This window comes from Bacidia gigantensis, assembly GCF_019456465.1.
Source record: "Bacidia gigantensis strain McMullin 20006 chromosome Unknown contig_125, whole genome shotgun sequence".
In the NCBI taxonomy this organism is placed as follows: Eukaryota; Fungi; Ascomycota; class Lecanoromycetes; order Lecanorales; family Ramalinaceae; genus Bacidia; species Bacidia gigantensis.
This window is the reverse complement of record NW_025408591.1, coordinates 1,399,436-1,421,770: the sequence shown is the minus strand read 5'-3', so window position 1 is coordinate 1,421,770 and position 22,335 is coordinate 1,399,436. Positions and strand designations below refer to the sequence as shown.

Here is a 22,335-nt window from a genome sequence, read left to right as displayed (position 1 = left end):
TGTTTGTTATTTGGAGTGTTGAAGCGGTGAGGGAATTAATGCGCCGTGACTGCAATCAAAATTGAAACAACACTGCCCACGCAGCATCTGCGTTCCAAACAAACGTGCAAGAGCTTGAAGTGTAGCGTCGTACGACGTGGAAGTCACGTACCTAGTGGATTTGAGTGGGTTGTTGAGTTGGCGTGGGTGGGTGGTCAAGAGACAGCAGCTACAGTAGCCTTGTGTGTAGAAAGCCGACCGGCAGATCACGCGTTGTCCTCCTCTTGGCAGATGACCCAACAACAAAGCAGGGGAGACTCGGTCCCCGTTCTGGAGGAAGAAGTCCTCCTGCTTGACAATGAGGGTAGTGAGAAGAAAGAAGGAGGATTTGACTTCCTTTGAAGGAGGAGGTTTTAGGTGCCAGTCGGTGAAAGAAGGTTCAAAGTGAAAGGCAGAGTCAACCGCGAGCGAGCAATCAGAAGCCTAGCGCTAGGCCGCTTTGGGAGCGCCTGCGGGGGGACCAGCTCCAGCTCCTCACTTCAGGCACTAAGGGATCAAAAATAGAATCAATGCATTGCACTTAGAAAGCCTTTACAGATCTCACATTATTATTGAAGGTGGTGTATAGGGTCTGTCAATTAGGCCGAGATCACTCCTTTCCATTGTCCTTCAATCAATCCCGATCGTCCATTCGCCCCTAGCCGGGAAGGCCAGTGCGTGTGCGGCAAGCTCACTGCCACCGTGGCGGATGCTGCTCAGCTTGCAGTGGCCTCTTGTTCCAGCATTTGGCTCGTCCACGTCAGTCTCGATGAGCTTCCTTCCATTGAGTGCTAGACTGCATACTCTTTGCTGATGCTCGCCCCTCCTCACCCTGAGCTTGACCGTCACCTGCAGATCACAAAGGTCGCTAGAAGCGGATAAGCTTAGGTGCCGTCGGCTGCACTCTGGGTACGCCTGCATAAGCCGCTCGAGGTGCTCTACATAATCCTCACACCATGATCGAGACGACAGATAGAGTTGTACAACGACCGAACGTCATGGTACAAGGCCAGTCGGTCTGACAATGGCCACGTGAACCCTATATCATGGGAGACAGGGAGCAACGCCAGGGTAGAAAGCGGTCTCTCATAAGGGACATTCTGAGGCGTGCATCCCTGTAGACGCTCTTAAAGCTCAGACCCTTGACTCTGGCGCTGCTATCTTCTCGCCAAGTGCGCCCTCAGATCCAGCATTTCTGGATGTAGCCGTCTTGACATCCTCTATACTCCATTGCACGGCATCCCATACGTTGTCGACGATGGCGTTTGGCGTGTGAGCTGGCGTGCCAGACTCATAAACACCTGTGCGAACCAAAACAGAATGCCAACCTACCCCATTTTTAGACCTTATGGAGTTTGCGCCCAAGACGTCTGACTCGGGGTTGTCCCCAACCATGTAAATATGTTTCAAGGGTTGACCCAATACTCCTTCCACGAGTCCGGCCGTCTTGTTATGGGTAGATTGCTTCGCCTCTACTGGGTTGATGGAAGGAGCATGTAGGAGTTGCGCTCGATACCACAAGAGCATGTTCTCCCCATACTGAAACATTCTATCGCTCGGCTTGCCATATTGTTTGTGTAGAATCTTTACTTTATGCGCGTCTTTTTGACTGATAGAAGTCCACAGCCCGAAAAGAGCGCGCTTGAAACTTCCTTGACCCAGTCTTGGAATGTGATAGGCCGCTGCCCAGGATAGGTCAGGATTAGAAAACCAAATTTTCGGTTGCTCGTGTTGGTGATAACCTCTGTTGTCAAGCGAATCATCGCCATTCTTAGGTGAAATTGACCCAAGGTAGCCCTCCTCGGAAAGGAGCAAGTCCAGAATAATCTGGATATCGAGGGCCCAGTCTCTTGGATCGTTGAAGACCAGTATCCCATCTATTTTTATAAGTTCCGCGCGGTTTTGAGCTTCAGTAAGGTTTCTGGGTGAAAGCAGGTGTCCTTTTCCGATCTCTTCCAGTGGTCTAGTATACGATCGATAGCGATCAGGATCTGCGAATGGCCACATATCGGGGTAGGCGACAAGCAAGTCTCCAGGTGTATACACGTGTTGAAAACCGTATCTTACATAAGTGTGTATCAGTACTGATCTTCAACCATCCGAAGAGAAGTGTGTCTCTTACTGATGGGCGATGCGGCGGCACTTGTCTCTGTCACCACCTACAACAAGCACACGTTTATTTTTTAGTCCATACAACCCTTTGAAAGGCGTGTGACTCTGGACAACTTGATGATAATCAATTGGTACATTGAGCAGCTCAGATAGCTGTCGAGCCCGATCATGTTCTGTTCTACCACCGCCATTCGTGAGGAGAATGAAAGGGATTCGTTTCTCCTGGAGGAAAGAAAGGGTCTTGTGAGCCTCGGATAATGGCTTCGAGCTGCGAAGGAGGACACCATCGATGCTACATATGATCAGCGTCCTTACTTCTTTGCTGTAGCATTTACTTACTCGAAAGCAAAAGCGATAGATTTGAGGATATCATTTGGTGCTGTTTGAAATTGCCTGCGGCTTCCGATGCGTGTATTAGCTCGAATAAGCGTTCGAGTAGCACGAAGGCCTAAGTAATAGCTCACGAAGCTACGATTGGTTGTCACCCTAAGCATTGAGACTATCGAGTCACAAGATCGTCTGGTTGCTCAGGAGCAACTCATACAAGCTCAAAGGTACAAGACAGCCCGATGCTACGGCTTATCTTATCGACTGTCTTAGTCAGCCCTGACTCCCGTAATGGGGACGTTCCCGGGGCCGGCCCCCTATATGAAGCCGCAGGACCAACACTTCAGTTTGGCGGGGCCACGTTCTACCGATTCTCATGACTCCGGAATTGGAACATGGATATTTGCTCATAACTTTTTTGCGTATTGGAGAACAGGTAAACCCTCAGCAAATAGCAGCATGGAGCCATTGACACCTGCATTGCCGACCGAAGTGCTCACTCAGATTTTCGCCTTGCTTTCTCAACATACTCTACACGCCTGCACACTAACAAGTCGGGCGTGGTACGAAGCAGCTGTGCCATTCCTTTACCGCTCACCCTCTATCACCGGGAAAGGTTTCGACTCTTTCGTCGCGGCAGTATGTCCTTCTGTCAATCCACGAATACGACACAATGGCCTTGCAGAGCTTGTACGTGTCCTAGATATGAGCAAGCTTGTCCACAATGGGCGTAAAAGCTTGACCGCGAGGCTTCTGGGACGAATGAAATATCACTTGGTGGCTTTTATTGCACCTCAAGCAACATTTGGCATCAACTCGCTTGCCAGTCTTTCACACTGCGAGAAGCTTGAAACTCTAGATCTGTCTTTCGTTTCAGAAGCAATACCATATCGCTCCCTATTCAATTCACTTTGCAGGCTAAAGCATCTGCATGTTCTTCATTTGCCTCGAGCGTTCCAGGCAGATCATGACATCGATCGTGGCTCACAGATCGCCCTTCGCGAGCTCGAAAGGGATGCAATTGACTTATCGGCAGAGGTTTTCTATCGATATCCGCCTGCGCTTCGCGCATTGAGTATCCATGGAGGCATTGATAGTGTTACTCTAATGTATCTTGTCCGTGCCCCTACCACACTCACAAGTCTGAGCCTATCGCATTGCTCTCGATTCTCAACAGAAATAGTACGTCAGTATTTGAACCGACTCAAGACGCATACGAGCCTAGAACATCTTCAACTGGGGACAGGTCTCTTCGATCATCACAGCTCCTTTACCGCCGTCTTACCACCCTTCGATCACTTAGCGTCGCTGTCCATCGAGGCTCCTCTACTGCTGCCTTATGTCCATGGATTCGCTCTAAGATCTGACAGCGATTTCAGACCTATTGCTGAGGGCACAATGGGCTCTCCGTGGCCAAGATTACATACCATCACGGTACTAGGTCCCAATAACCCACCTCCTACCGCTCACTACTATAATCTCAAGCCGAACGAGGTGTACAAAGCAATTGATAGTGGAATTTTCCCCGCTCTTCGGAAGTTGCGCATAGACTCGAAGCTCGGTTGGTCGAATACTTCTAATAGCATCACAGACTTAGAAGATATGACTGAAGACAAGCAAGACTTGAATGATTTGCTTGAGGCGCTTGCTAGTGAGGACGCGGACTTAGACGAACATGGCGAAATGGGGCAGACTTTTGTGCGCCCTGAAGAAGCTGGCGTCTTCATATTTTGCTCTTAAAGCCTTTCACAAACACAAAGCAAAAGATGAGCAGCAAGGTCTCCATTATCCTTCACCAATCATCATCACTCCAAATCTTGTCCTCCATGCGGAGCGTCGGTTACACCGCCACTCGCCACCTTTATTCCCGCGCTCAAAACTTGCAAACTCATTGTCCAAGGATGTTTCTGCATCACACAATAAATGTACAGCCCATCAACCGCGTCGAGAAAATGCTGCCATGTCGGTTCCCTGCTCCATACTTTCCCAAGAACCATCTCTAGTCCACCACCGCTGCATTTATAGTATCCAAAGCTTTCCGCTCTGTGTGGCTTTGCACAAATCTCGACATAACACTGGTGTAGCAGCCTCTTCACTTGATCAACAGTCGTCCTTCCTGCGGTGTTGACTTTCAGTACGGTGTTGGTTCCTTCAACTTCAATGTCAAATTTGGCTTGCAGATCTTTGTCTTGTGCCTGGCTCAGAGTGACATTGTTCAGACCACCATCTTCTGGTCCATTCATAGAATCACGATAGCCAGTCACATTCACAGAGACAGCAGGAAGGTCAAGAACATCTTGGCTACGAACGCACTGAGTATTTTGGGGCAGTGATGAGATGATTTCACAAAGCAAAAGTAAAAGAATACAGTTTGAAAGTATCAACTGCCTCATAATGTACCGGAAGAGCTAAAATTTCTATCAATCAATGCGTACGGCAATGATAGCAAAAGCAGCGCTAGTACTTCCACTTTATCACAGAGACTTGCTACCCTGGGATTATATCATTAGGAAGGTTTGATATTCTTGCTCGTCGCCATTGCGGCCGCGACGATCCATTATTAATAGCCTCAGACCCGATCCTCGTCCCAAGCGCTTCGTACGCGTAGGCTTCGATGTGCGTCAACGCTTAATCTGTCTGAGTCCAAAATAAGAAAGCAAGAGGGAAACCCGCGAGGCCTCAATTTGATGCATCTAGTCTGAGATGAAGCATCAGTTGAGGTGCTCATTTAATGATAATATTTGGAACATCTGTTTTCGCAACATTAATGGCCTCTCGCATTTACCGACCAGGAACAAACAACGGCGGGTGACGCTAATGGAAATATTCACGACAGTCACACTGCTTTGGTACAAAGACAGGCTTTTTGAGGACTACTAAACAAGTTTGTCGTCTCCAAAAGACTACTTGCCAAAGCGTCAACGTGGCGAGTAAGTACGGCAAGATGAAGTGCAGTTGCCCTGCGGTGTGAAGACTTGACTCTTCCAATTTGCTTGGCATTATAGTTGAGAACTAGACGGACGGAGGGTTCATTTACGAACGTCTGCTCGAAGGTGGACAATTAAAGAAACCGGACGTAGGGACTCAATCACGATGCCACGAGGCTGGTCGACTCCGCTCCCTTCATTTGCGTTGCAGTTCCGCGATTGCTAAACACAGAAGTTCACCGGTTGACGACAACGTTCGCAAGAAGTCAGGCGGTTAGGATTAGTAGGTATCAACAATAGTACTTGAGAGCGGATTAGATTAGCGGTATCTGCATCAGCTTACACCAGGGCAATCAAAGAACATCCAACACTGAGATGAGGAGAATTAAAGCCCTTTACTAGTCATTATCATAAGATGGACTGGCCAAAGCTGCTACTTGCCATTTGTTTCGTCTTCCGAGTCTATCATTCTCTGCCGCTCAAGATCTGGACTCGGATTCGCAGTCTCGTACTCGAGCATCTTGATAAATTTATAGAAGGCAGCTGCAAGGAGTGCGCCGAGAAATGGACCAACCCAATAGATCTAGTTCAATTAGTGCTCAGCTCCATGTATGCACACTAGTATAAGGTGAGACGCTTACCCAATGATATCCATCGAATGATCTATTGACAACAGCCGGTCCAAAAGATCTTGCTGGGTTGAGAGAACCACCGGTGAAAAAGACACCTACAAACGTCAGTAAGCACAGTGAATAATAGCGGCAGGTCCCAATCACCCGTCAATTCGGCAATAAACAATGCCAGCCCAATGCCCACGGGTGCAATGAAGGTCGCCTGATTCTTCTCGGCTGCCAGCATGAAAATCGCAAATACCAACATAGCCGTCAAGAACATTTCGATGAATAAGCCTTGTGAGATACTCGTTCCCCCACCAAGCTGTGTGTCCACTTGTAATGGGCCTGGAAATAGCGCGCCCACAACCCCTGCCGATGCAATTGCCCCAAGTATTTGGGCGACGGTGACTAGCGCACCTCTCACGTAGGTCAAAGCGCCAACAATGCACATTCCGAAAGTGACAGCGGGATTGAACAGTCCACCCGAAATGCGAAAGAACACCCAAGCATTCACAGCTAAAGAGAAGCCGAAGCAAAGCGAGACGTACATCAACCGCGCTGGGTCGCCAGGGTCCTTCCAAGTATTTGCCACTTGCGTACCAGAGAGGGCGAAGAAGAGGAAGAGGAACGTGCCAACGAATTCACCGAGGACGGCGACGAGGTGGCCTCGGTACCCAGGGGGAAGCTTAGAGATGAATTTGAGGCGCTCTTCGTCCGAGGCGCTGTTTTGGCGACGCTTTTGCCTCGTGCCAGGGAGAACGAAGCCGCCGGCTACGGGTTGGTCGATGTTCATTGTGAGGGCGCGGTCGACAGCGGGAGCTGCAAAGTCGTGACTGGCCGCCATGGTTGAAACGGTGTCCCGATGGACTTTATGGCGTTGCCTGTGCTCCAAGGAATGCTGTTGGATTGGAAGAATAATATGATAGGAGAATTAATAGGGGAAACAAGACTTTGAGCATCCAAAGACAAAGAGATGAGCAAAAAGGACTGCAGGAATTGGTTGTCATTGGGCTCTCGTCAAACAGCTATATATTCCTTCACGTAAGGAAGTCACGAACTAGGGAGTGGACCCTTCTCCGCTCCGGAGTAGCTCGCCTTCCAAAAGATTCTGCGTTCTGACAGGCAATGCAACATTTCAGCTGACGCTTGACAAGCCATAGTGCATTACATGTGAGGACAGATTTAACTGGACTCGCTTCAAGAGAGTTGATGACCGTGCTTTCTGGAATAAGCGTATGACAGGTAGGCGAGGGTCTGGAATTAGCCACATGCAATCTAATGCATGCCAACAGTCTGGCGGCTCTGGACCATTCGAGATCGGGTTAAAGCAAGCGAGAGAGATCTCACATGAGACCCAAGAAAGGGACTCTGGATGCAACATGCTAATGGAACCGCTTGTAATGGAAGATTCTTTGATGAAAGTAGCATAGCGCAAAATAACAGGAGATGGCCAATGCTTCTTAGATGAAGGACAGTCCTACCCATAATTGAGGTACGTAAGTCTCCCAAAGAAGGTAAGCGTCGTTCGGCCCTACCAAGCACTGCCTTGGCATGAAATTGCACCTCCCACCAGACCCATGACCACGTCAAGAACGCCGTAAGGGGAGTCGTCTATGGGTCCTCGCTCATGATGCGGCGACTATCTAAAGCCATAATCAGGTGACTCGTTCAATTCCCTACAACCACAACCACCAACCTCAGAAATCACACAACCATGCCACCTCCGCGGCTGGTATTCTTCCTCACGGTGGCCATTGGCCTTCCCACCCTACTTACCTTCATCTCACTCCTACGTACTCATCCAAGAAGTAAATACGCCTCAGAAGATGAACCTAGAACTGGCCTCGGTGCATTATTCTCCTTTCACACACCTTCAAGTCTCTTCCCTCCATCCGCCATCATATCTCTCACAGACGATAATTCGACGTTCTTTCTCTCGCGACCTGCAGATTTCGGACCATCTTTACAGTCTGATGGCTTGAGCGGTCCACTATGGATCGGAAGCGGATTCGGGGAAGATGATTTAGGAAGGAGTGGCGCAGGAGCTGGTGCTGAGGGGGAGCTCGGTTGCAGTGATGTGCCTGGATGGGATGAAAAGTTTGCGACCGTAACTACAAGCAGACAGGATGAGAACCAGGCGGAAGCGCCAAAGAGTGGCACCGGAGTCCATGCTGGTAACTCGGGTGCTCAAAAGACCGACGGTGGCGAAGTTTTACCATCTGGCGAAGACGGCACTGACGATCACTTGCATCACCCGCTCCCGAGCTCACCTGTATCGAAACCCGTCAAACGTGGCGAGCCTGCTCATCGTAACGAAGACAGTAAAGGTCACGCTGATATACAATCATTGCAGGAGGGAGCAGAGATTCACGGCAAGGTCGCACTTCTAAGCCGTGGTGGCTGCGGCTTCCTCGAAAAGGTGAAATGGGCGCAAAGAAGAGGAGCCACCGCGCTCATTGTCGGAGACCACACTCGTGGTGGTGCTTTGGTAACAATGTATGCACGCGGCGACACTTCAAACATTAGCATCCCCTCGGTTTTCACGTCGCATACCACAGCGCACCTACTTTCATCCCTCATACCGCCGTTGGACGACGATGGCGATACCGCAACTGATGACGTTAGTGCATTGTCTGCAAGCAAAGATCCTAGTTCAGACGCAGCGGACATTGGCGATGAAAGCAAGCCGACCTTCACCTCTGATAGCCGTCCAAAGTCAACCTTGGTAAGAAAGGCTCCGAAAATGCGCAAGATTTCAACTACAAAAGCGCACCAAGTCAAAGAGGTGCCCAAGCCAGGCTTCTTCGCCTCATTTAAAACCTTCTTCGGTTTTCGCCAAAATTTGAAAGACGCAGGACTGCATTCGGACAGTCGCAGACCTCCTAGCAGCGGTCGAATTGATTGGCATGGTGACAAGCACAAGAATGAAAAGGCGAAGGGCGCCAAGGCGAGCAGTACCACATCATCAAGTGCCAAGAGTAGCTCTGTAAAACAGGAGAAGAAAAAGTCCTCTCATCAGAAGCCCAACGACGATTTTGTGATCGGAGTTCAGGACTGGCGAGATCCTGACCTTGTCAAGCCAAAGGCCTCTAGTACAAAGAGCATCAGTACATCCACCACACCAACTCCTTTGTCCACCCAGGCGCTTTTGCATAAAACTGGGAAGGATGCCATATCGGAGCAAGTCAATGCTGCTTTGTCTGGCGGAAGCATTACTCCAGGTAGTGGAGAGTATGGAAAGCCAGGGGATAGTCCAGGGAAGTCAGCGAAAAACGACGAAGACTCCAGTGGATCAGCTTCTGGGGGAGCAAACTCCAACTCAAACAAACAGAGTCAGAGTGAGCCGACAGAGGAGCATGAAGGCCTCTGGGTTACAATCACTCCTACAACAATGTCTACGAGCCCATTCTTCGACACCCTCCTAGTCCTTGTGGTCAGTCCGCTGGTCACGTTGACGGTCGTGTATGCCCTGCTTCTCTTACGCTCTCGTATTCGCCGTAGAAGGTGGCGAGCGCCCAAGTCGGTTGTCGATCGGCTACCTATTAGAACCTATCAAACCATGTCCACATCGTCAACAGCATCTTCTACACGCTATGCTACCCCTGAGACCTCATCACCAACGTCTCCGCTGCTTCAAAGCAGCCCACGCGCTGTCACAAGCCGGACAAGGCCTCGATCAGCTACTACAACGGCAGTTGGAGACGCAGTATCGGCGTCTTTGGAGAAAGCGACAGCCAAAGCTTCCATTACGCAACATGAGAAATTACATACGCCTACAAAGAAGCGAAAACAGTATCGTTCAAAACAAGCTGAATGTGTAGTCTGCCTTGAAGAGTATGTCGAGGGGCACAGCCGTGTGATGAGTTTGCCGTGCGGGCATGAATTTCACGCCGAGTGCATGTAAGTGCAAGTGTCTTAGCAACTCAACCTAAGCTGCTAATGTGGATATAGAACCCCGTGGCTCACCACCCGCCGAAGGACATGCCCAATCTGCAAGGGCGATGTAGTGAGGTCAATGGCTCAACCGTCCTCGAGCTCTTCGAGATCGCCCGCTAGTCGTGGGCATCAGAGTTCAAACAACGAAGGCGAGATCCAGACTCAAGCAGCAGAGACTGTTAACGAATCGCCAACGGCTGCCATTCCCATCCCTTGCGACACTGATCTAGAGCAGGGCGAAGATCTTGCAGCCACACTAGTCAACGATGAGGAACCAGAATCCTCATCAAGGTCAGGATGGGCGGCATTGACGTCAGTCAGCCTGGGTGCATTCAGTGGTGAGGCCGCCGGGCGTAAGAATCATGATCACCGAGATCGATAAGATCAGCAAGGCTTTGCTGAATACGATTGCATTTCTAGCATGGAGCGGGGTCGTTGGAGGTTCTTGTCACTGTAACATTTGGGTTCAAAACAAAGAGCATTGCGGTGCTGCCTGTTGTACTCCTATCACGAAAGTCTACGGACTAGTATTGAATATGTACATTCATTGATATCCACCACACGCTTATCTCCAATTACCCCATATATATATGTCGAAATCCATGCAGCTGCATGCCAGCCGTAGAAAATCTCTTCGCTCCATTTGATATTCGCTTTGAGTTCAGAATGACGTATGTTGTAGCCAGGCCCTAGCAACATCCTTGTTTCCTCCGCTCCTACCCACGACCCATCAACCTCACCAAACCAGCCCTTACATAGAACCAGTGAAGCAATCATGGCAGACAAAGTCAAGTCCATCGCGGTAGACGAAACAAACAGGATCCAATCCATCACAAAAGACGCAGCCCGCTCAGGCGCGTATCTCTACCCTCTACGCGTGAGATCCCCTTCCTCCCCCAACCACCATCAGACCATTAATCCCTCGCCCAGGGCATCTTCTTCTTCGCAACGCACCGCTCCCTCTGGCAGCCTCTCTGGTCAAATGCCGTCCCCCTCCTCTCACTCGCAGCCTCTATAACCATCCCCCTCTTCCTCTTCACCTACCTCCCGCAAATGGCCCTCTTAGCATTCACATCCGGCCCGCTCGCGCCCTTCTCCGCCTTCCTGGCCTGCTGCACTGAAGCCGCCACTCTGACCTCCATCGCCGCGAAATCCTGGTTCCTTGGCGACGCCCTCGTTGATACGTTCGACGCCACGCTCATGGCGCGCGGGCAGGAGAATCTCGTGGCACAGGGCAGGGAGGTGAAGAAGGGGAAGGGCGATGTGTTTTGGAAGCTTGGGAAGCTAGCGAAGCGTCCCTTTGCCGGGTGGACGCCTACTGCGTTGGTCAGGTATGTGATGTTTTTGCCGCTGAATCTGATTCCGGTTGTGGGGACCGTGATGTGGGTGGTGCTTAGGGGGAAGGGAGAGGGACCAGCCGGGTTGGGGAGGTATTTTCAGTTGAAGGGATGGGGGGCTAGGGAGAAGGAGGAGCATGTCAAGAGTAGGAGGGGGGCCTATACGAGGTATGTAGTGGTCTTTATGGTTGGGAGATTTTGTGGGAAGAGGGTATGTGCTAATTGTGCATAGCTTGGGCATTGCGAGTGTGCTGTTGGAGATGGTACCGGTGGTCAATATCATCTTTGCGTTCACGAATACAGTTGGAGCGGCGCTTTGGGCTGCTGATATGGAAAAGGGGCATGCGCAGCAGGAGGGTGGAAGCGGAAGGGGATTGAGAAGTAGGGATAAGAAAGCTCAGTGATGGAGGAGGTAATACAAAATCAAGGGTAAGCGAAGCGTCTCTTAAGTCTGTTTGTGTTGAGCGCGATTACTGGCAAGGAATATCTACATCTGCTCCCGACGACTCAAGTTTAATAGCTTGCAATCGCCCTTGAAGCGCCTACTCTCCGGCCTCCGAACAGCTTGCGTTCAATGCGTTTTGACCTGAAGGTGAAGAAAGGGGTAGCAACTGTGACCAATGAGGCCGGTCCCATGAGCTGTGGGATCACGACAACAGCTTTCCCCATATTATTCTTGTGGGTCGTACAGCTCTCGGAAGATAAAGGCGCAGAACTACTGCAGGTGTCATCTCTTCAGGTGCAGTCCCTATACTCGGGTTCGATTATCGTGCTGGTGCTTGCGCGCGCGTACTTGCAGTGTCATCACCGCTCGCTGTCGGTGATGAGGGCCTAGACCTAATTTCCCACCACCATCAACAACATCGCTCCTCCTCTTTTGAGCAATTCACTGTGTCTAGACTCGTCAGCTCCAACTGCATCACATTCTTTTGTACCAGCCCGAACGTTTTCACCCAGTCGCTCTCTACCGTTCATTTCTTCACTTTCTTTCATCATTTCCTCAACAAATTTTGCCCATCTCTGTTCTCACATTTGTACGTGAAGAGTCGCTTTGCCCGAGAGAGCGACAGCTCGAATCAGCGAATGCTGACCCGGCTACCAGAAATCGAACCAGACATGAAGATCTCCATGGACGGCGTAGCCGTCCTATCACTCCTTGCCTGCGGAATCATTTCATCAGTCTCCGCAGCTCACGCCCACCACCGAGATCTCCTTGGACGCGTCTTACACAAGCGAAAAGTGAGTAGTAGTAGTAGCTCTACCAGCAATGGCACCGACTGGATCGATGGTAAGATAGCCTCTCTGTGATACCGAACTAGCCGAGCTCACTCAAACGTTCCTCTAGCTTCTCCGGAGACAGCGACAAGAGTGGTCAGTTGTACCGACCAATCATGCAGTCGGCCTAGGGCGACGACATTCGTGCACATAACTAAAACAATTACGCCGACAATCGTCAAAACCCTTGCGCTCCCTGCCAATTATGCTGAAGTGAACGCAATTCCGACGCGCCGACGAGCTCCTCGACCTCTTACCGAGTCTACCCTAGAAGAGCATCCGATGAATATCGAGAGATTGATTGAGAATCAGGTTGACAACCCTGCTGATTTTCTTGGTGAGTATCATTAACTCGAAAAACTGACGGCTCTCAACTCATTATTGTCTCAGACAGTGCCAACAGCTCGCAGAACGAACCGGTCCAAGAAGAAGAGAACACACTCGAGCCGAGTCCAGAACCACCGGCCATGCGTCATCTTGAGCTACGCTCACCGAAGAATTCTATACAAGCACTCAAACCAAGACAGGACCAAGGCTACCAGAATTTTGAGCTTGGAGGGAATACTGGACCAACTTCAACAATCAGTGCTGCAAAGGCAGGTACCAGCAGCCTTTGTCCAGCCGCCAACGACACGCAATACGAGTCTGAAGCAAGTATTCCATACCAGATTGTATGCAATATTGACTTCGAAGGCAATGACTACCCCTTCCAGAAAGTCGAGAGTTATGAGGGATGTGTACAGAAATGTGACGCGTACAATTTTATCAACCATCACGTCCTCTGCATCGCCGCCCTCTACGTTCCAAGCCGTGGTGACGATGCAGACAATTGCTATTTGAAGTCTTCCGTTTCGAACCCGACCAAATCCACGCTAGACATTTACGGTGCTATACGACTCAGTGACGTTGAGGGCTCTTTGTCCTCGTCGATCGTAGCTGCAGACTCAAGCACTTCTGTAGCTCCAAAGCCGACCTCATCTTCAGCCAAGTCTCCTGGCGACATACGGTCCTCCTCGGCGGACGATGACAAGCAAACTTCATCTGCAGCCGACCCTGCTACTTCCAGCCCACCGGAAGGCTCTCAGCCTGGTATAACCTATGCTGCCGGAGATAACATTATCGAGCCAAAGGTTTCGGAGTCTCACTTCCTTGGACCCAGTGTAAATACACCTACAAAGCAATACATTGACTATACAGCACCGAAAAGCCCTGACCTCAAGAGCAGCCTCCTCACCGTTGGTGTCAATGGTGACTTGACCACAGGATATGATCTATCATTACAGACAGGCGTCCTCAGCATCAATTCTTCGACACATTCATTGCTCGCTACTCTGGATGGGCCTCCGCACATCTCGCGTGATGGTGGACAGGGTGGCTACGTTAATGGCCAGCATCTTTTCATCTTTTGCGACACTGGAAGCTACACAACGACAACCGGCTCGACCGAGGGCAAATTTCTAGGCTTCGTCTCAAGTTCCGTTGCCGTTGATAAGGGTATGAATGGCCTCGATAGGAATGCACTCAACCTTCAAGACGGAATAGGAGAATGGAGTGATGACGTTGGTCGTATGCGAGGATTCGCTCCCTTACGGAAGGCGAGCAGTCTTATAACCAAAAGATGCAAGGTAAAGGACAGCGCTATGCTGTGTGGCCCGAGTCGTCTGTAATAGGACTAGATGCGACGACTGGAGTTCTTTTCGCTCCAATTGTCTATGACGAGGTCGACCTTAACACCAAAGACGCTAAGTTCACTTACACCGGAGCTACGCTCTTGACGATCACCGCCGACAACAAGGCCGGCCCAGTAGCTGAACGACCGGTCGCAAAAATCTGGGACCAAGACGAGGTTGGGTGGGGTTGCGCAGGCGGCATCCGATCATGGGGTACTTCTGGAATTGGCGGTAAAGACGGCTCCGTCTACGTCTTTGGTAATAATGAAGGTGGCATCCTTCTTGGTAGAACGTCTCCTGCTGATCTTGCCGATCGAGACTCAGTAAGTCTGCCTTGACGTTACTACATAATCACGGCTGACCTGTATATAGTACACGTTCTGGAATGGCAAGGAATGGACAAAGGACATGCCGACAACGTCCTCCAAGAACTTTTTCATCGAAGGCGCCTTCATGGACATCGACTTATTCTACTCTCCTCGTCATCTCACATTTATCATCGTCTACATGACTAAGTATGCCGACAACATTTTCTACTTCCGCTATCTCAAGGCCGACAATGGAATATTGCCACCTTTTGCACCTGGTGCCAAGTCCGACTCTGATTATGTCGAAAACATTCTCAAGTTTGATTGGTCTGAAGAGCAGGAGCTTTACAAAGCACCAAAAAGTCTAAGCGGCAAATACGTATATGGTGGCGCTGTTCACGTTGGCTATTACGGTTCCGACGATATCACCAATGGAGGTTCGAAGATGCTCCTCAGCTGGACTGCACCTACTGGAGAGAATCCTGCAGCGGTCAAGAGCGAGTATGAGATCATCATGGCGGAAGTCGACTGGGCTTAGATAAAGGACTACATACATCAGAGCATATAGGGCATCGTGCATCCTCACATCTTTAGCCAGTCTCAACAAAAGTCAAGAAAAAGACGTGCACCATATCTTCTGGATATACCCGACAGCTTTTTCCGAGCTTTGGTTGATATGCATCATGGTCAAGAGAACAGAAGAAGAAATACTGATTTGGCAGCCTAAGGTGGTCATGTTGTGTCTGTCTGTCTGAGAAGGTTTTGCATGCATTTTCTTGTGGTCGCTACTTAGGTCATGGATATTGGCATCAGCTAAGAGAGCTCAGGCCTAAAAAACATACATTAAAGTTAGACATAGCTGATGAGAGAGGAATGAGAGCTACTGCTGGCAGATAGCACGTACAAAATGCATATGAATTACTGTTATAGGGCTTGTGCGTTGCCTTTCCTTGTCGCGTGGATTGTTTTACTTTCCGATACAATAGAACTCAAGCCTGCATGATTTAGTAGAGAGGTACCCATCTACAGCGCGGTCACCTTCTCAAACACTTTACAGACACACCGACGAAGATTACGCCTGCCCTGCCCTGCCACACCACCTATCCCTTCCCTCCTCCCTTTCCGCGGTTTAAACAGCTTGAACCCCATCCATACCCCCTGAACTTCCCATCATTCAACCGAGGGCGGAAACGGGCTTGCATAATGGCTTCTTATATCCCCTTCCGCGAGCTAGAAGTCCCATTCCCTCCTCGCCTCTCCAGCTCTCAGTCTTCTATTGCCCTCCTTTGTCCTCGCTAGGTTATTGAATATATGACCCACCCCGCCCATCCCGCCCACTTGTGCTTTCCTCCCTAGCTATAAAACGTACCCCTTGAGCTCTGCTCTGCTCTGCTCTCGTCAACTCTTAAAGGTCACATCTTCTTTTGATGGCTTTTAATGAGGGCAGGCGTCTTCGTTTTGCACACTCGTGAGCATGATTGTGATGGGATGGGGGTGGGTGTCAGATTTGGGAAGCCATCCTCAAAAGGGGGAGGGAGTGAGATGAAGGGTTGGAACTCATGATTATGGATGTGGTTGTAGAGAAGGGGTTTTACATGTGTGGTGCTTGAATGAGTAGATAGATGATTCATATTATAGATATGGACGATTTTGGCAGAAATGAGAGATGCGTTGCAGTTGGACTGTAGGAGAAGCTTTTGGTAATTTAGCTGACCAGAATGCTACACCAATCCCCCCTCTCCCCTCCCCAGCATTGCCCTAAACCCCTACTTCCCACAACAGACAAGACTTCAGCCTTTGACCCAACAAATTCATCATCAAAAATACGAATCCTCGAATTTCTTCTTCTCACTTCGGGCACGGAACATGACACTGCCACTCATAAACCCCCGATCCCACCTGGGGTACCTCATCATTCGTTGCAATCCCATCGGGGGCACCTGTAGCACATACCAGAATTAGCATTCTTCCTTTCCCTTCCCTTCCTCCCACCTAGCCAAAAAAAGGAGAAAGAGAAAAAAGAAGAATGGGTGGGGAAGGGGAAATGGGAAGAGAAGAGGGAGGTACTCACAACCAGGACACTCAACACCAGACTGCACCGGGCATCCCCAGGTCTGCGGCACACATGACGGATTCGCGGGGTATCCTCCTGCGAGAGGAGGTATTGGGTGTGCTTTCGTGCCGGGGGGGTCGGTGAGGGGGTTTCGGGGAGGGGGGAGGGAAGGGGGTGAGTGGTGCGTCGGGGAGGGCGTTGGGTAGGGCGTTCGGGTTGGGAGCGGCGGTTGTGAGGAGCGGAGAGAAGGGGAGGTGGGAGAAGGTGAAGAAGAGGAGTTGGGATGGTGAGAAGAACTTCATGGTGTTGTAGGATAGAAGAGGTTAGGTTGTAGAGGAGATTTTGTAGAGGAGCCTTAGTAGAGGGTGCGTTGATTGGGGAGACGGCGGATGGTGGTGGGACGTTGGTTGGTTGAGCTCGTATGGATGTCTCTGAGTATTTGTGCTCAAAGACGTCGTTGGAGGAGAAAAGCACCTTGATATAGGCAGGATGCGTCCCGGTGGTGAAGGTTGATTGAGTAATCGTGGGCCGTCCTGTCTGTTTCGGAGCCTGTTCGAGAGCTCTGGTATGATGTAGCTGTCGCGTAAAATTCTTGTCTATTGCTATATCGGGACTGACTGTTACCCTGCTTGTCATGCGTGGAAATAGGCTTCAATTAGAACACGGGACGCGAATCTTCGCGGCGGAAGCGATACTGGGCATTGATATGCATCATCGGCGGCGACCTAGATCCGTGCGCAGTATTTTGCTAGTGATGACTGGAATTCGCACTCTTGAGAATCATCACGTCTTGATCGCTGCTGTGGCTGGTAGTCTTCACTATAATCGATATCGTCGTGTGATTCTTCGCACGCCGAGGCTGCCCTCCAGCAGGTCAAAGATGCAAGAAAAGATCAAGCTTGGGCCTTCCCGAAGACAGCGGAGATACTGGAAGCAGACAAGCTTGTTTGACGACTGTTCGAAACCTCCAAATCCTCGGTCAAACTGCAAATCGAAGATCAGTATGAATGTCGCAGAAGGACGGTTCGGCAAGCGCATAAAGCGACGAAAGCAGCTAAGCATTGGGGATTTGCGCAGGCCAAGGCTGGATGTGGAGCTTTTAACATTGAATGAGCTTTGCGGCTGCTGGACTCTATGTGCCAGGCCTGGGATGACAGTGTTTTGATCGTAGAAAATCGTCGTTGGGATGGAATTTGATTTCTCGCCCCATTTGAGAATAAAAGCGTTATCCTTTTGTTTTCTAGACGCGCTGGGGAACAACTAAATCGCATAGAGAGGGCGTACCTGCGGCAAAGGAATCTCACATCTGAAAATGGACCGCAGCTCGAAGAAGTTTGAGAGAAATCGATATTGGCCTTATATGGAGAGCATCTACTCTGAAGCCCTTACTCGTCTGTAGGTGCATGGGTATCATCGTGCCGCGTATCGCCGCGTCGCTCATGATTCATTTCGTTGATTTTGGCCCTACTCTGCGAATATCACATCTCATGGTCCCAATCTGACAGGGTCTCTTGGGAAGAGTGTAGCCTCTCTGATGTTATTAAGTCCCAGGAAGAATTGAAGGATCCGGTTTAGTCCTAAGCCGCCTCCACCATGCATTGGACAGCCGTAGCGGAATGCCTCTTCGTAATCTTTGAACCCTGGATCAACTGGGTTCACCCCCTTTGCTTTCATCATTTCTTTCAACATCGGCAACTCGTGAATACGTTGTGCGCCACTCATAATCTCCTGTCCGCGCATGAAGAAGTCGTAAGAATTTGAGAGCTCAGGATTGGAGGGGGACGGGTGTGTATAGAAAGGGCGGAGGCTGAGCGGGTATTGGTCGATGGTGAAAAAGTCGGTGTTGTACTTTTGCTTGATAAGGTCGCCTAAAGCCTTTTCTTGTGCAGTGTCGATGTCCGCGTGAGGGTCAGTGCCGATGTCAAAGCCCGAGTCCTTGAGAAGGGTCTTCGCTTCTTGGAAGGTAATGCGCGTCGCTTTCGTCCCTTCTGGAGGTACCTGAAAGTTGCCTGCGTCAGGATAGCCGGCATCACGGATGATGGATGTGAGGTGCTTGGATTTTGGTCGAGAGAGGAGTTGACGAATTAGGTGTAGCATGAGATCTTCACCGAAAGAGAGGACTTCGTGGTAGTGCTCTTGAATCGGCATTTCATAGTCGAGGCCAGTGAATTCCGTGAGGTGACGCTTGGTATTTGAATTCTCGGCGCGGAAAACAGGCCCGATACTGAAGACAGGCCCGATGTCGCCTGCGATGGCCATCTGTTTAAAGAACTGAGGGGATTGCGTGAGGTAGGCTTTCCGCTCGAAATATGTGACCTCAAAGACACCTGAACCACCTTCTGTGGCGGCTCCGGCGAGATAGGAGGGTTGGATCATCGTAAAGCCATGGCTGAGCATGTATTGACTGTATATTGTGCAGATTTCTGATTGAAGTTGAAAGATCGCATTCGTGGCAGGTGCGCGGGTAGCAAGAATTTTGTTATCGAGGCGTGTCTTGAGAGTTGCGTTTGGGTCATTGGTGTCTGCCTCGCCCTCGCCCTCCTCCCTGGTCGATGGTGGCTTTATGCAGTCTTTGACCTGTAATGGCAATTGCTCCTCTGCTGGTGAGACAACATATAGACTCTCAAGGTGTAGTTCCTGATTGGACAAGGACGTCGAGTGCACTGGGTCTTTTGGGGCCTTCACCAGCCCAGTGACACGTACAAATGATTCAGTGTTCACCCCAGCACAATATTTGATCATCTGCCGAGAGATTCCATGAGCTCCTCCTTCGGCTACAACCACTTGAATCGTATGTTCTTGCTCCCGTAATACGAGGAAAGCGAGCTTTGCCCCCTGCGCTCTTGCATTGTATATTCTTGCTTGTACCGTAACCTCTTCATCCTCAGCGACTGACTCGAGGTCTTGCAGGCTTTTGCAGAATTTCTTTACAGGTCGTGCTGATTGTCCGGAAAGAGGCCCGTAGAGGTGTTTCGCAGTGTCACTGGCTTCAGCTTTCATTCTTTGTTCTTCCTCCAATGCCAGTCGCTTTGCCAATTTCTCTGCCTTTTCCCGATCCTTCTGTGCTTTCTTCAAGGCACTTTTGCTTGGCCCTTTCTCTTCTCCAGCTTCCTCTTTAGGTCTTGAGGGAAGCCCTTCATCGCTCGGAGCAGACATTTTGGAGGATGCACACACAGAGAAGGCCTTGTGAGTCAGAGAATAGTGGGTGTGGAATTGAAGGTCGTGAATCTATTGTGATTGGCTGAATTTGTACGCTAGTCAATGACGTATCTCTGACATTCTTTCTGCTTCAAGCATGTGCGTATACATCGTGAGTTTGAAGCATCGCAATGTATTAACTCTAGAGTTTTTTTAAAGCCGCAACATGACTGCTAGCAAAGGCGAAGTATCACATAAATTCATGCGGTCATACGCCGTGAAACCATGATAGAGACAGGACGAATGCCGTGTTCAGGGCGAGAAAGGCGTACAATCTGCCTTTTGACATGTCAAGGATTTGACTGTGGTGTCAATTCTTCCTTGAGATCGAAGGTTTAACCTTGGGCTGTGCCAAATCTCGTCTTCTTGTCTGGAGTAGCGGGATGGTGGGGAAAGGGCAATAAGGGGCCTTTGCGAATATGCAACACGGCGTGGATGGGTGGGCATTGCATATCATTGCGGGGACTAGGTTGGTAGGGAAACGATTGGTATGGAGGGGAGGTGATGAGATGGGGGAGTCATTACTCAAGTGAGAGAGGAAGTATACCTTTACTGTCGCGACATATCTTTTGAAATGCATAAGCCAGTCTGACTGGTACTGCCTACTTTCATGCAGTGACCACTCAATTTGGGATGAGCTCCATATGGCCTACGTGATGTCATTCTCCGGACTACGGAATAACGTCGCCTATAGCAGAGACGATCACCGCAACATTTATGCTCCTGTGATGAACGATCAATTTCTCTTCATGAATTATTGTCATACAAATGTCACGACCAAAAATCAAATCGTTATCCCATGAATATCATAGCCGCCCGTGAAAACACCTTGCTTGAAATGTTTCTGGCCAGCAACAAGGCCGTAACTAATATTGCTGCTTCAAATGAGCTCGTCTCCTGGGACACCCATGCTTTCTTCTATAACCTTTATGACGCCGCTTTCTGGGAACGAAGGGCCTGTGCCGTCACATATGGCAATACCTCGTAATCGATCGACTACTTGGCCCAAATCCACCTTACCCTGTCTGCATAATGGGTGATTGTGTATCAGATCCCACGCAGCGCCGGTAGCAAGTAAACGCTCGCCTGTTGAAGACACCTCGATCCGATGTGACATGGGGATATCAATATTTGATCCTTTGTTTGCAAAGGCAGCGTTGAACGTCCTGGGCGAATAGACCATCGGGCCAGCCTCTAGAGCATCAGAGTCTGCCGAGTCCTCGCTCGGCTGACGTTGTCGCTGTGATTGTTGCTGTTGGTGCTGGCCTGGCAACCTCTTGAGTGTACTTGTTGCCCGCAAGATCTCCATCTGGGTCTTGAGGCGGTCGTTCTCTCGTTTCAAACGCTCGTAGTCCATCTCTTTGTCCGAATATTGAGACTCTATTGATTTGAGCTTCAGCTCTAGTTCTTTGACATGCTTCTCTTTTCGTTCTCGAAAAGCTCTCTGGCTGTGGCCGTCTTAGTACTTGACTCATCTGAGGGATGGCACGGACGCCTTACGCTGCTCTATTCTGTGCCTTCCTCCTGCTCTGAGCGGGTGTGAGATTGTCCTTCTCGTCATCACTACTCCCTGCTCTGCCACCTTGCTGTTCGCCGAAGTCGACCTCTGTATTCGTTTCGTTGGGCATTGATCCTGAACTGTCGTACCTCATCATGTTTGGTATTGATGCAATTCTTGGTATGGAGGGGTTGGGTGGGGAATGAGATGGGGCCGGAGGCGGTGGCGGTGGAGCAAATTGAGGCGTTGGGTCGAACGTTGCATTTTGGTCGAAGAATTGGAAAGTGGAGGGATCATTGAAGGCGTCCTACCAGCAGTATTAGTGGTGGTCTGATGAGGGCGCCAGGCGAGCTGTTCAATGCCCACGTAATACTTACGAGAGGATCTTGGTGGACTTCAGTCTGTGGTGTGTACGAAGAGGCTGCCTTGTCCGGCAGGCTAAAGAATTGATATGGTTGCGTTGGCGGAGCGAAGTATGAATAATCCATGGCTTTTGCTCTTGAAAAGAAGAAGATGTACAACGATTGTCAAGACTTGTAAAGACTGTGTTCGAAGATACAAGATGTATATAAAAGCTTACAAAGCGAACCCTTTCACGTATTTACGGAGGGGGAGCAGCTCGAAGGGTACGTGAGTTGGAGCTTGTCTGTTCCTTAATCCCTGTCGCGGCACCGCGGGGTTCAAACTTTTGCCCTGACCAGTGACCGTTAAGCCGCGAGCTTAGGGTTCCGTTTAAACGTGTGAACGGTGTGAACGTTCACCCCAGTGCTGCAGCTTCAGCCGCGGCGTGGGACAGAGGTGCAGTGGTACAGCACTACTGGAAGCCTTGCAGATAGGGGGGCCTAAAAGGTCGTTTAATGAAGTCTAAGATCCACCTACTGACTCGTGAATCTGGGTATCTGTGTATCTGATCGTCGTCGTCTCGTGCTGTGCCTGGCTGTGAAACAAGAAACAGGTCGATCCTAATGCTGGTGCTGACAGGTACTTGGGTTTCGGGGGCCATGAGCTACATATTGCGGCCACTCACACCTCATGCACGCCGAATCCTCACGGATAATGGAA

At 50.1% G+C, this 22,335-nt stretch overlaps 8 protein-coding genes across 8 annotated transcripts; 4 read left to right on the top strand and 4 right to left on the bottom strand.

The window, feature by feature from the left end:
• Positions 1 to 648: 648 nt before the first annotated feature.
• KY384_001217 (uncharacterized protein) lies at positions 649 to 2,025 on the bottom strand (the record flags this gene model as incomplete). The annotated part of the gene is made up of 2 exons (XM_044809748.1): positions 649 to 738; positions 1,159 to 2,025. 2 exons carry the CDS (start codon positions 2,023 to 2,025, stop codon positions 649 to 651), a joined length of 957 nt encoding a protein of 318 aa, XP_044673655.1.
• An 891-nt stretch (positions 2,026 to 2,916) lies between these two features.
• KY384_001216 (uncharacterized protein) lies at positions 2,917 to 4,197 on the top strand (the record flags this gene model as incomplete). Its single annotated transcript, XM_044809747.1, has 1 exon — positions 2,917 to 4,197. One exon carries the CDS (start codon positions 2,917 to 2,919, stop codon positions 4,195 to 4,197), a length of 1,281 nt encoding a protein of 426 aa, XP_044673654.1.
• Positions 4,198 to 4,262: 65 nt separating this feature from the next.
• On the bottom strand, positions 4,263 to 6,842 carry KY384_001215 (uncharacterized protein; the record flags this gene model as incomplete). The annotated part of the gene is made up of 4 exons (XM_044809746.1): positions 4,263 to 4,758; positions 5,822 to 5,967; positions 6,026 to 6,111; positions 6,161 to 6,842. 4 exons carry the CDS (start codon positions 6,840 to 6,842, stop codon positions 4,263 to 4,265), a joined length of 1,410 nt encoding a protein of 469 aa, XP_044673653.1.
• Positions 6,843 to 7,712: 870 nt separating this feature from the next.
• On the top strand, positions 7,713 to 10,316 carry KY384_001214 (uncharacterized protein; the record flags this gene model as incomplete). The annotated part of the gene is made up of 2 exons (XM_044809745.1): positions 7,713 to 9,898; positions 9,950 to 10,316. 2 exons carry the CDS (start codon positions 7,713 to 7,715, stop codon positions 10,314 to 10,316), a joined length of 2,553 nt encoding a protein of 850 aa, XP_044673652.1.
• A 671-nt stretch (positions 10,317 to 10,987) lies between these two features.
• Positions 10,988 to 11,675, top strand: KY384_001213 (uncharacterized protein; the record flags this gene model as incomplete). Its single annotated transcript, XM_044809744.1, has 3 exons — positions 10,988 to 11,265; positions 11,332 to 11,439; positions 11,504 to 11,675. The coding sequence occupies 3 exons, from the start codon at positions 10,988 to 10,990 to the stop codon at positions 11,673 to 11,675; spliced, it is 558 nt and encodes a 185-aa protein (XP_044673651.1).
• Positions 11,676 to 12,387: 712 nt separating this feature from the next.
• Positions 12,388 to 15,062, top strand: KY384_001212 (uncharacterized protein; the record flags this gene model as incomplete). The annotated part of the gene is made up of 5 exons (XM_044809743.1): positions 12,388 to 12,559; positions 12,617 to 12,883; positions 12,937 to 14,112; positions 14,172 to 14,539; positions 14,589 to 15,062. The coding sequence occupies 5 exons, from the start codon at positions 12,388 to 12,390 to the stop codon at positions 15,060 to 15,062; spliced, it is 2,457 nt and encodes an 818-aa protein (XP_044673650.1).
• Positions 15,063 to 18,062: 3,000 nt separating this feature from the next.
• Positions 18,063 to 19,733, bottom strand: KY384_001211 (uncharacterized protein; the record flags this gene model as incomplete). Its single annotated transcript, XM_044809742.1, has 1 exon — positions 18,063 to 19,733. One exon carries the CDS (start codon positions 19,731 to 19,733, stop codon positions 18,063 to 18,065), a length of 1,671 nt encoding a protein of 556 aa, XP_044673649.1.
• Positions 19,734 to 20,655: 922 nt separating this feature from the next.
• On the bottom strand, positions 20,656 to 21,761 carry KY384_001210 (uncharacterized protein; the record flags this gene model as incomplete). The annotated part of the gene is made up of 3 exons (XM_044809741.1): positions 20,656 to 21,223; positions 21,276 to 21,580; positions 21,651 to 21,761. The coding sequence occupies 3 exons, from the start codon at positions 21,759 to 21,761 to the stop codon at positions 20,656 to 20,658; spliced, it is 984 nt and encodes a 327-aa protein (XP_044673648.1).
• Between the last annotated feature and the right edge of the window lie 574 nt (positions 21,762 to 22,335).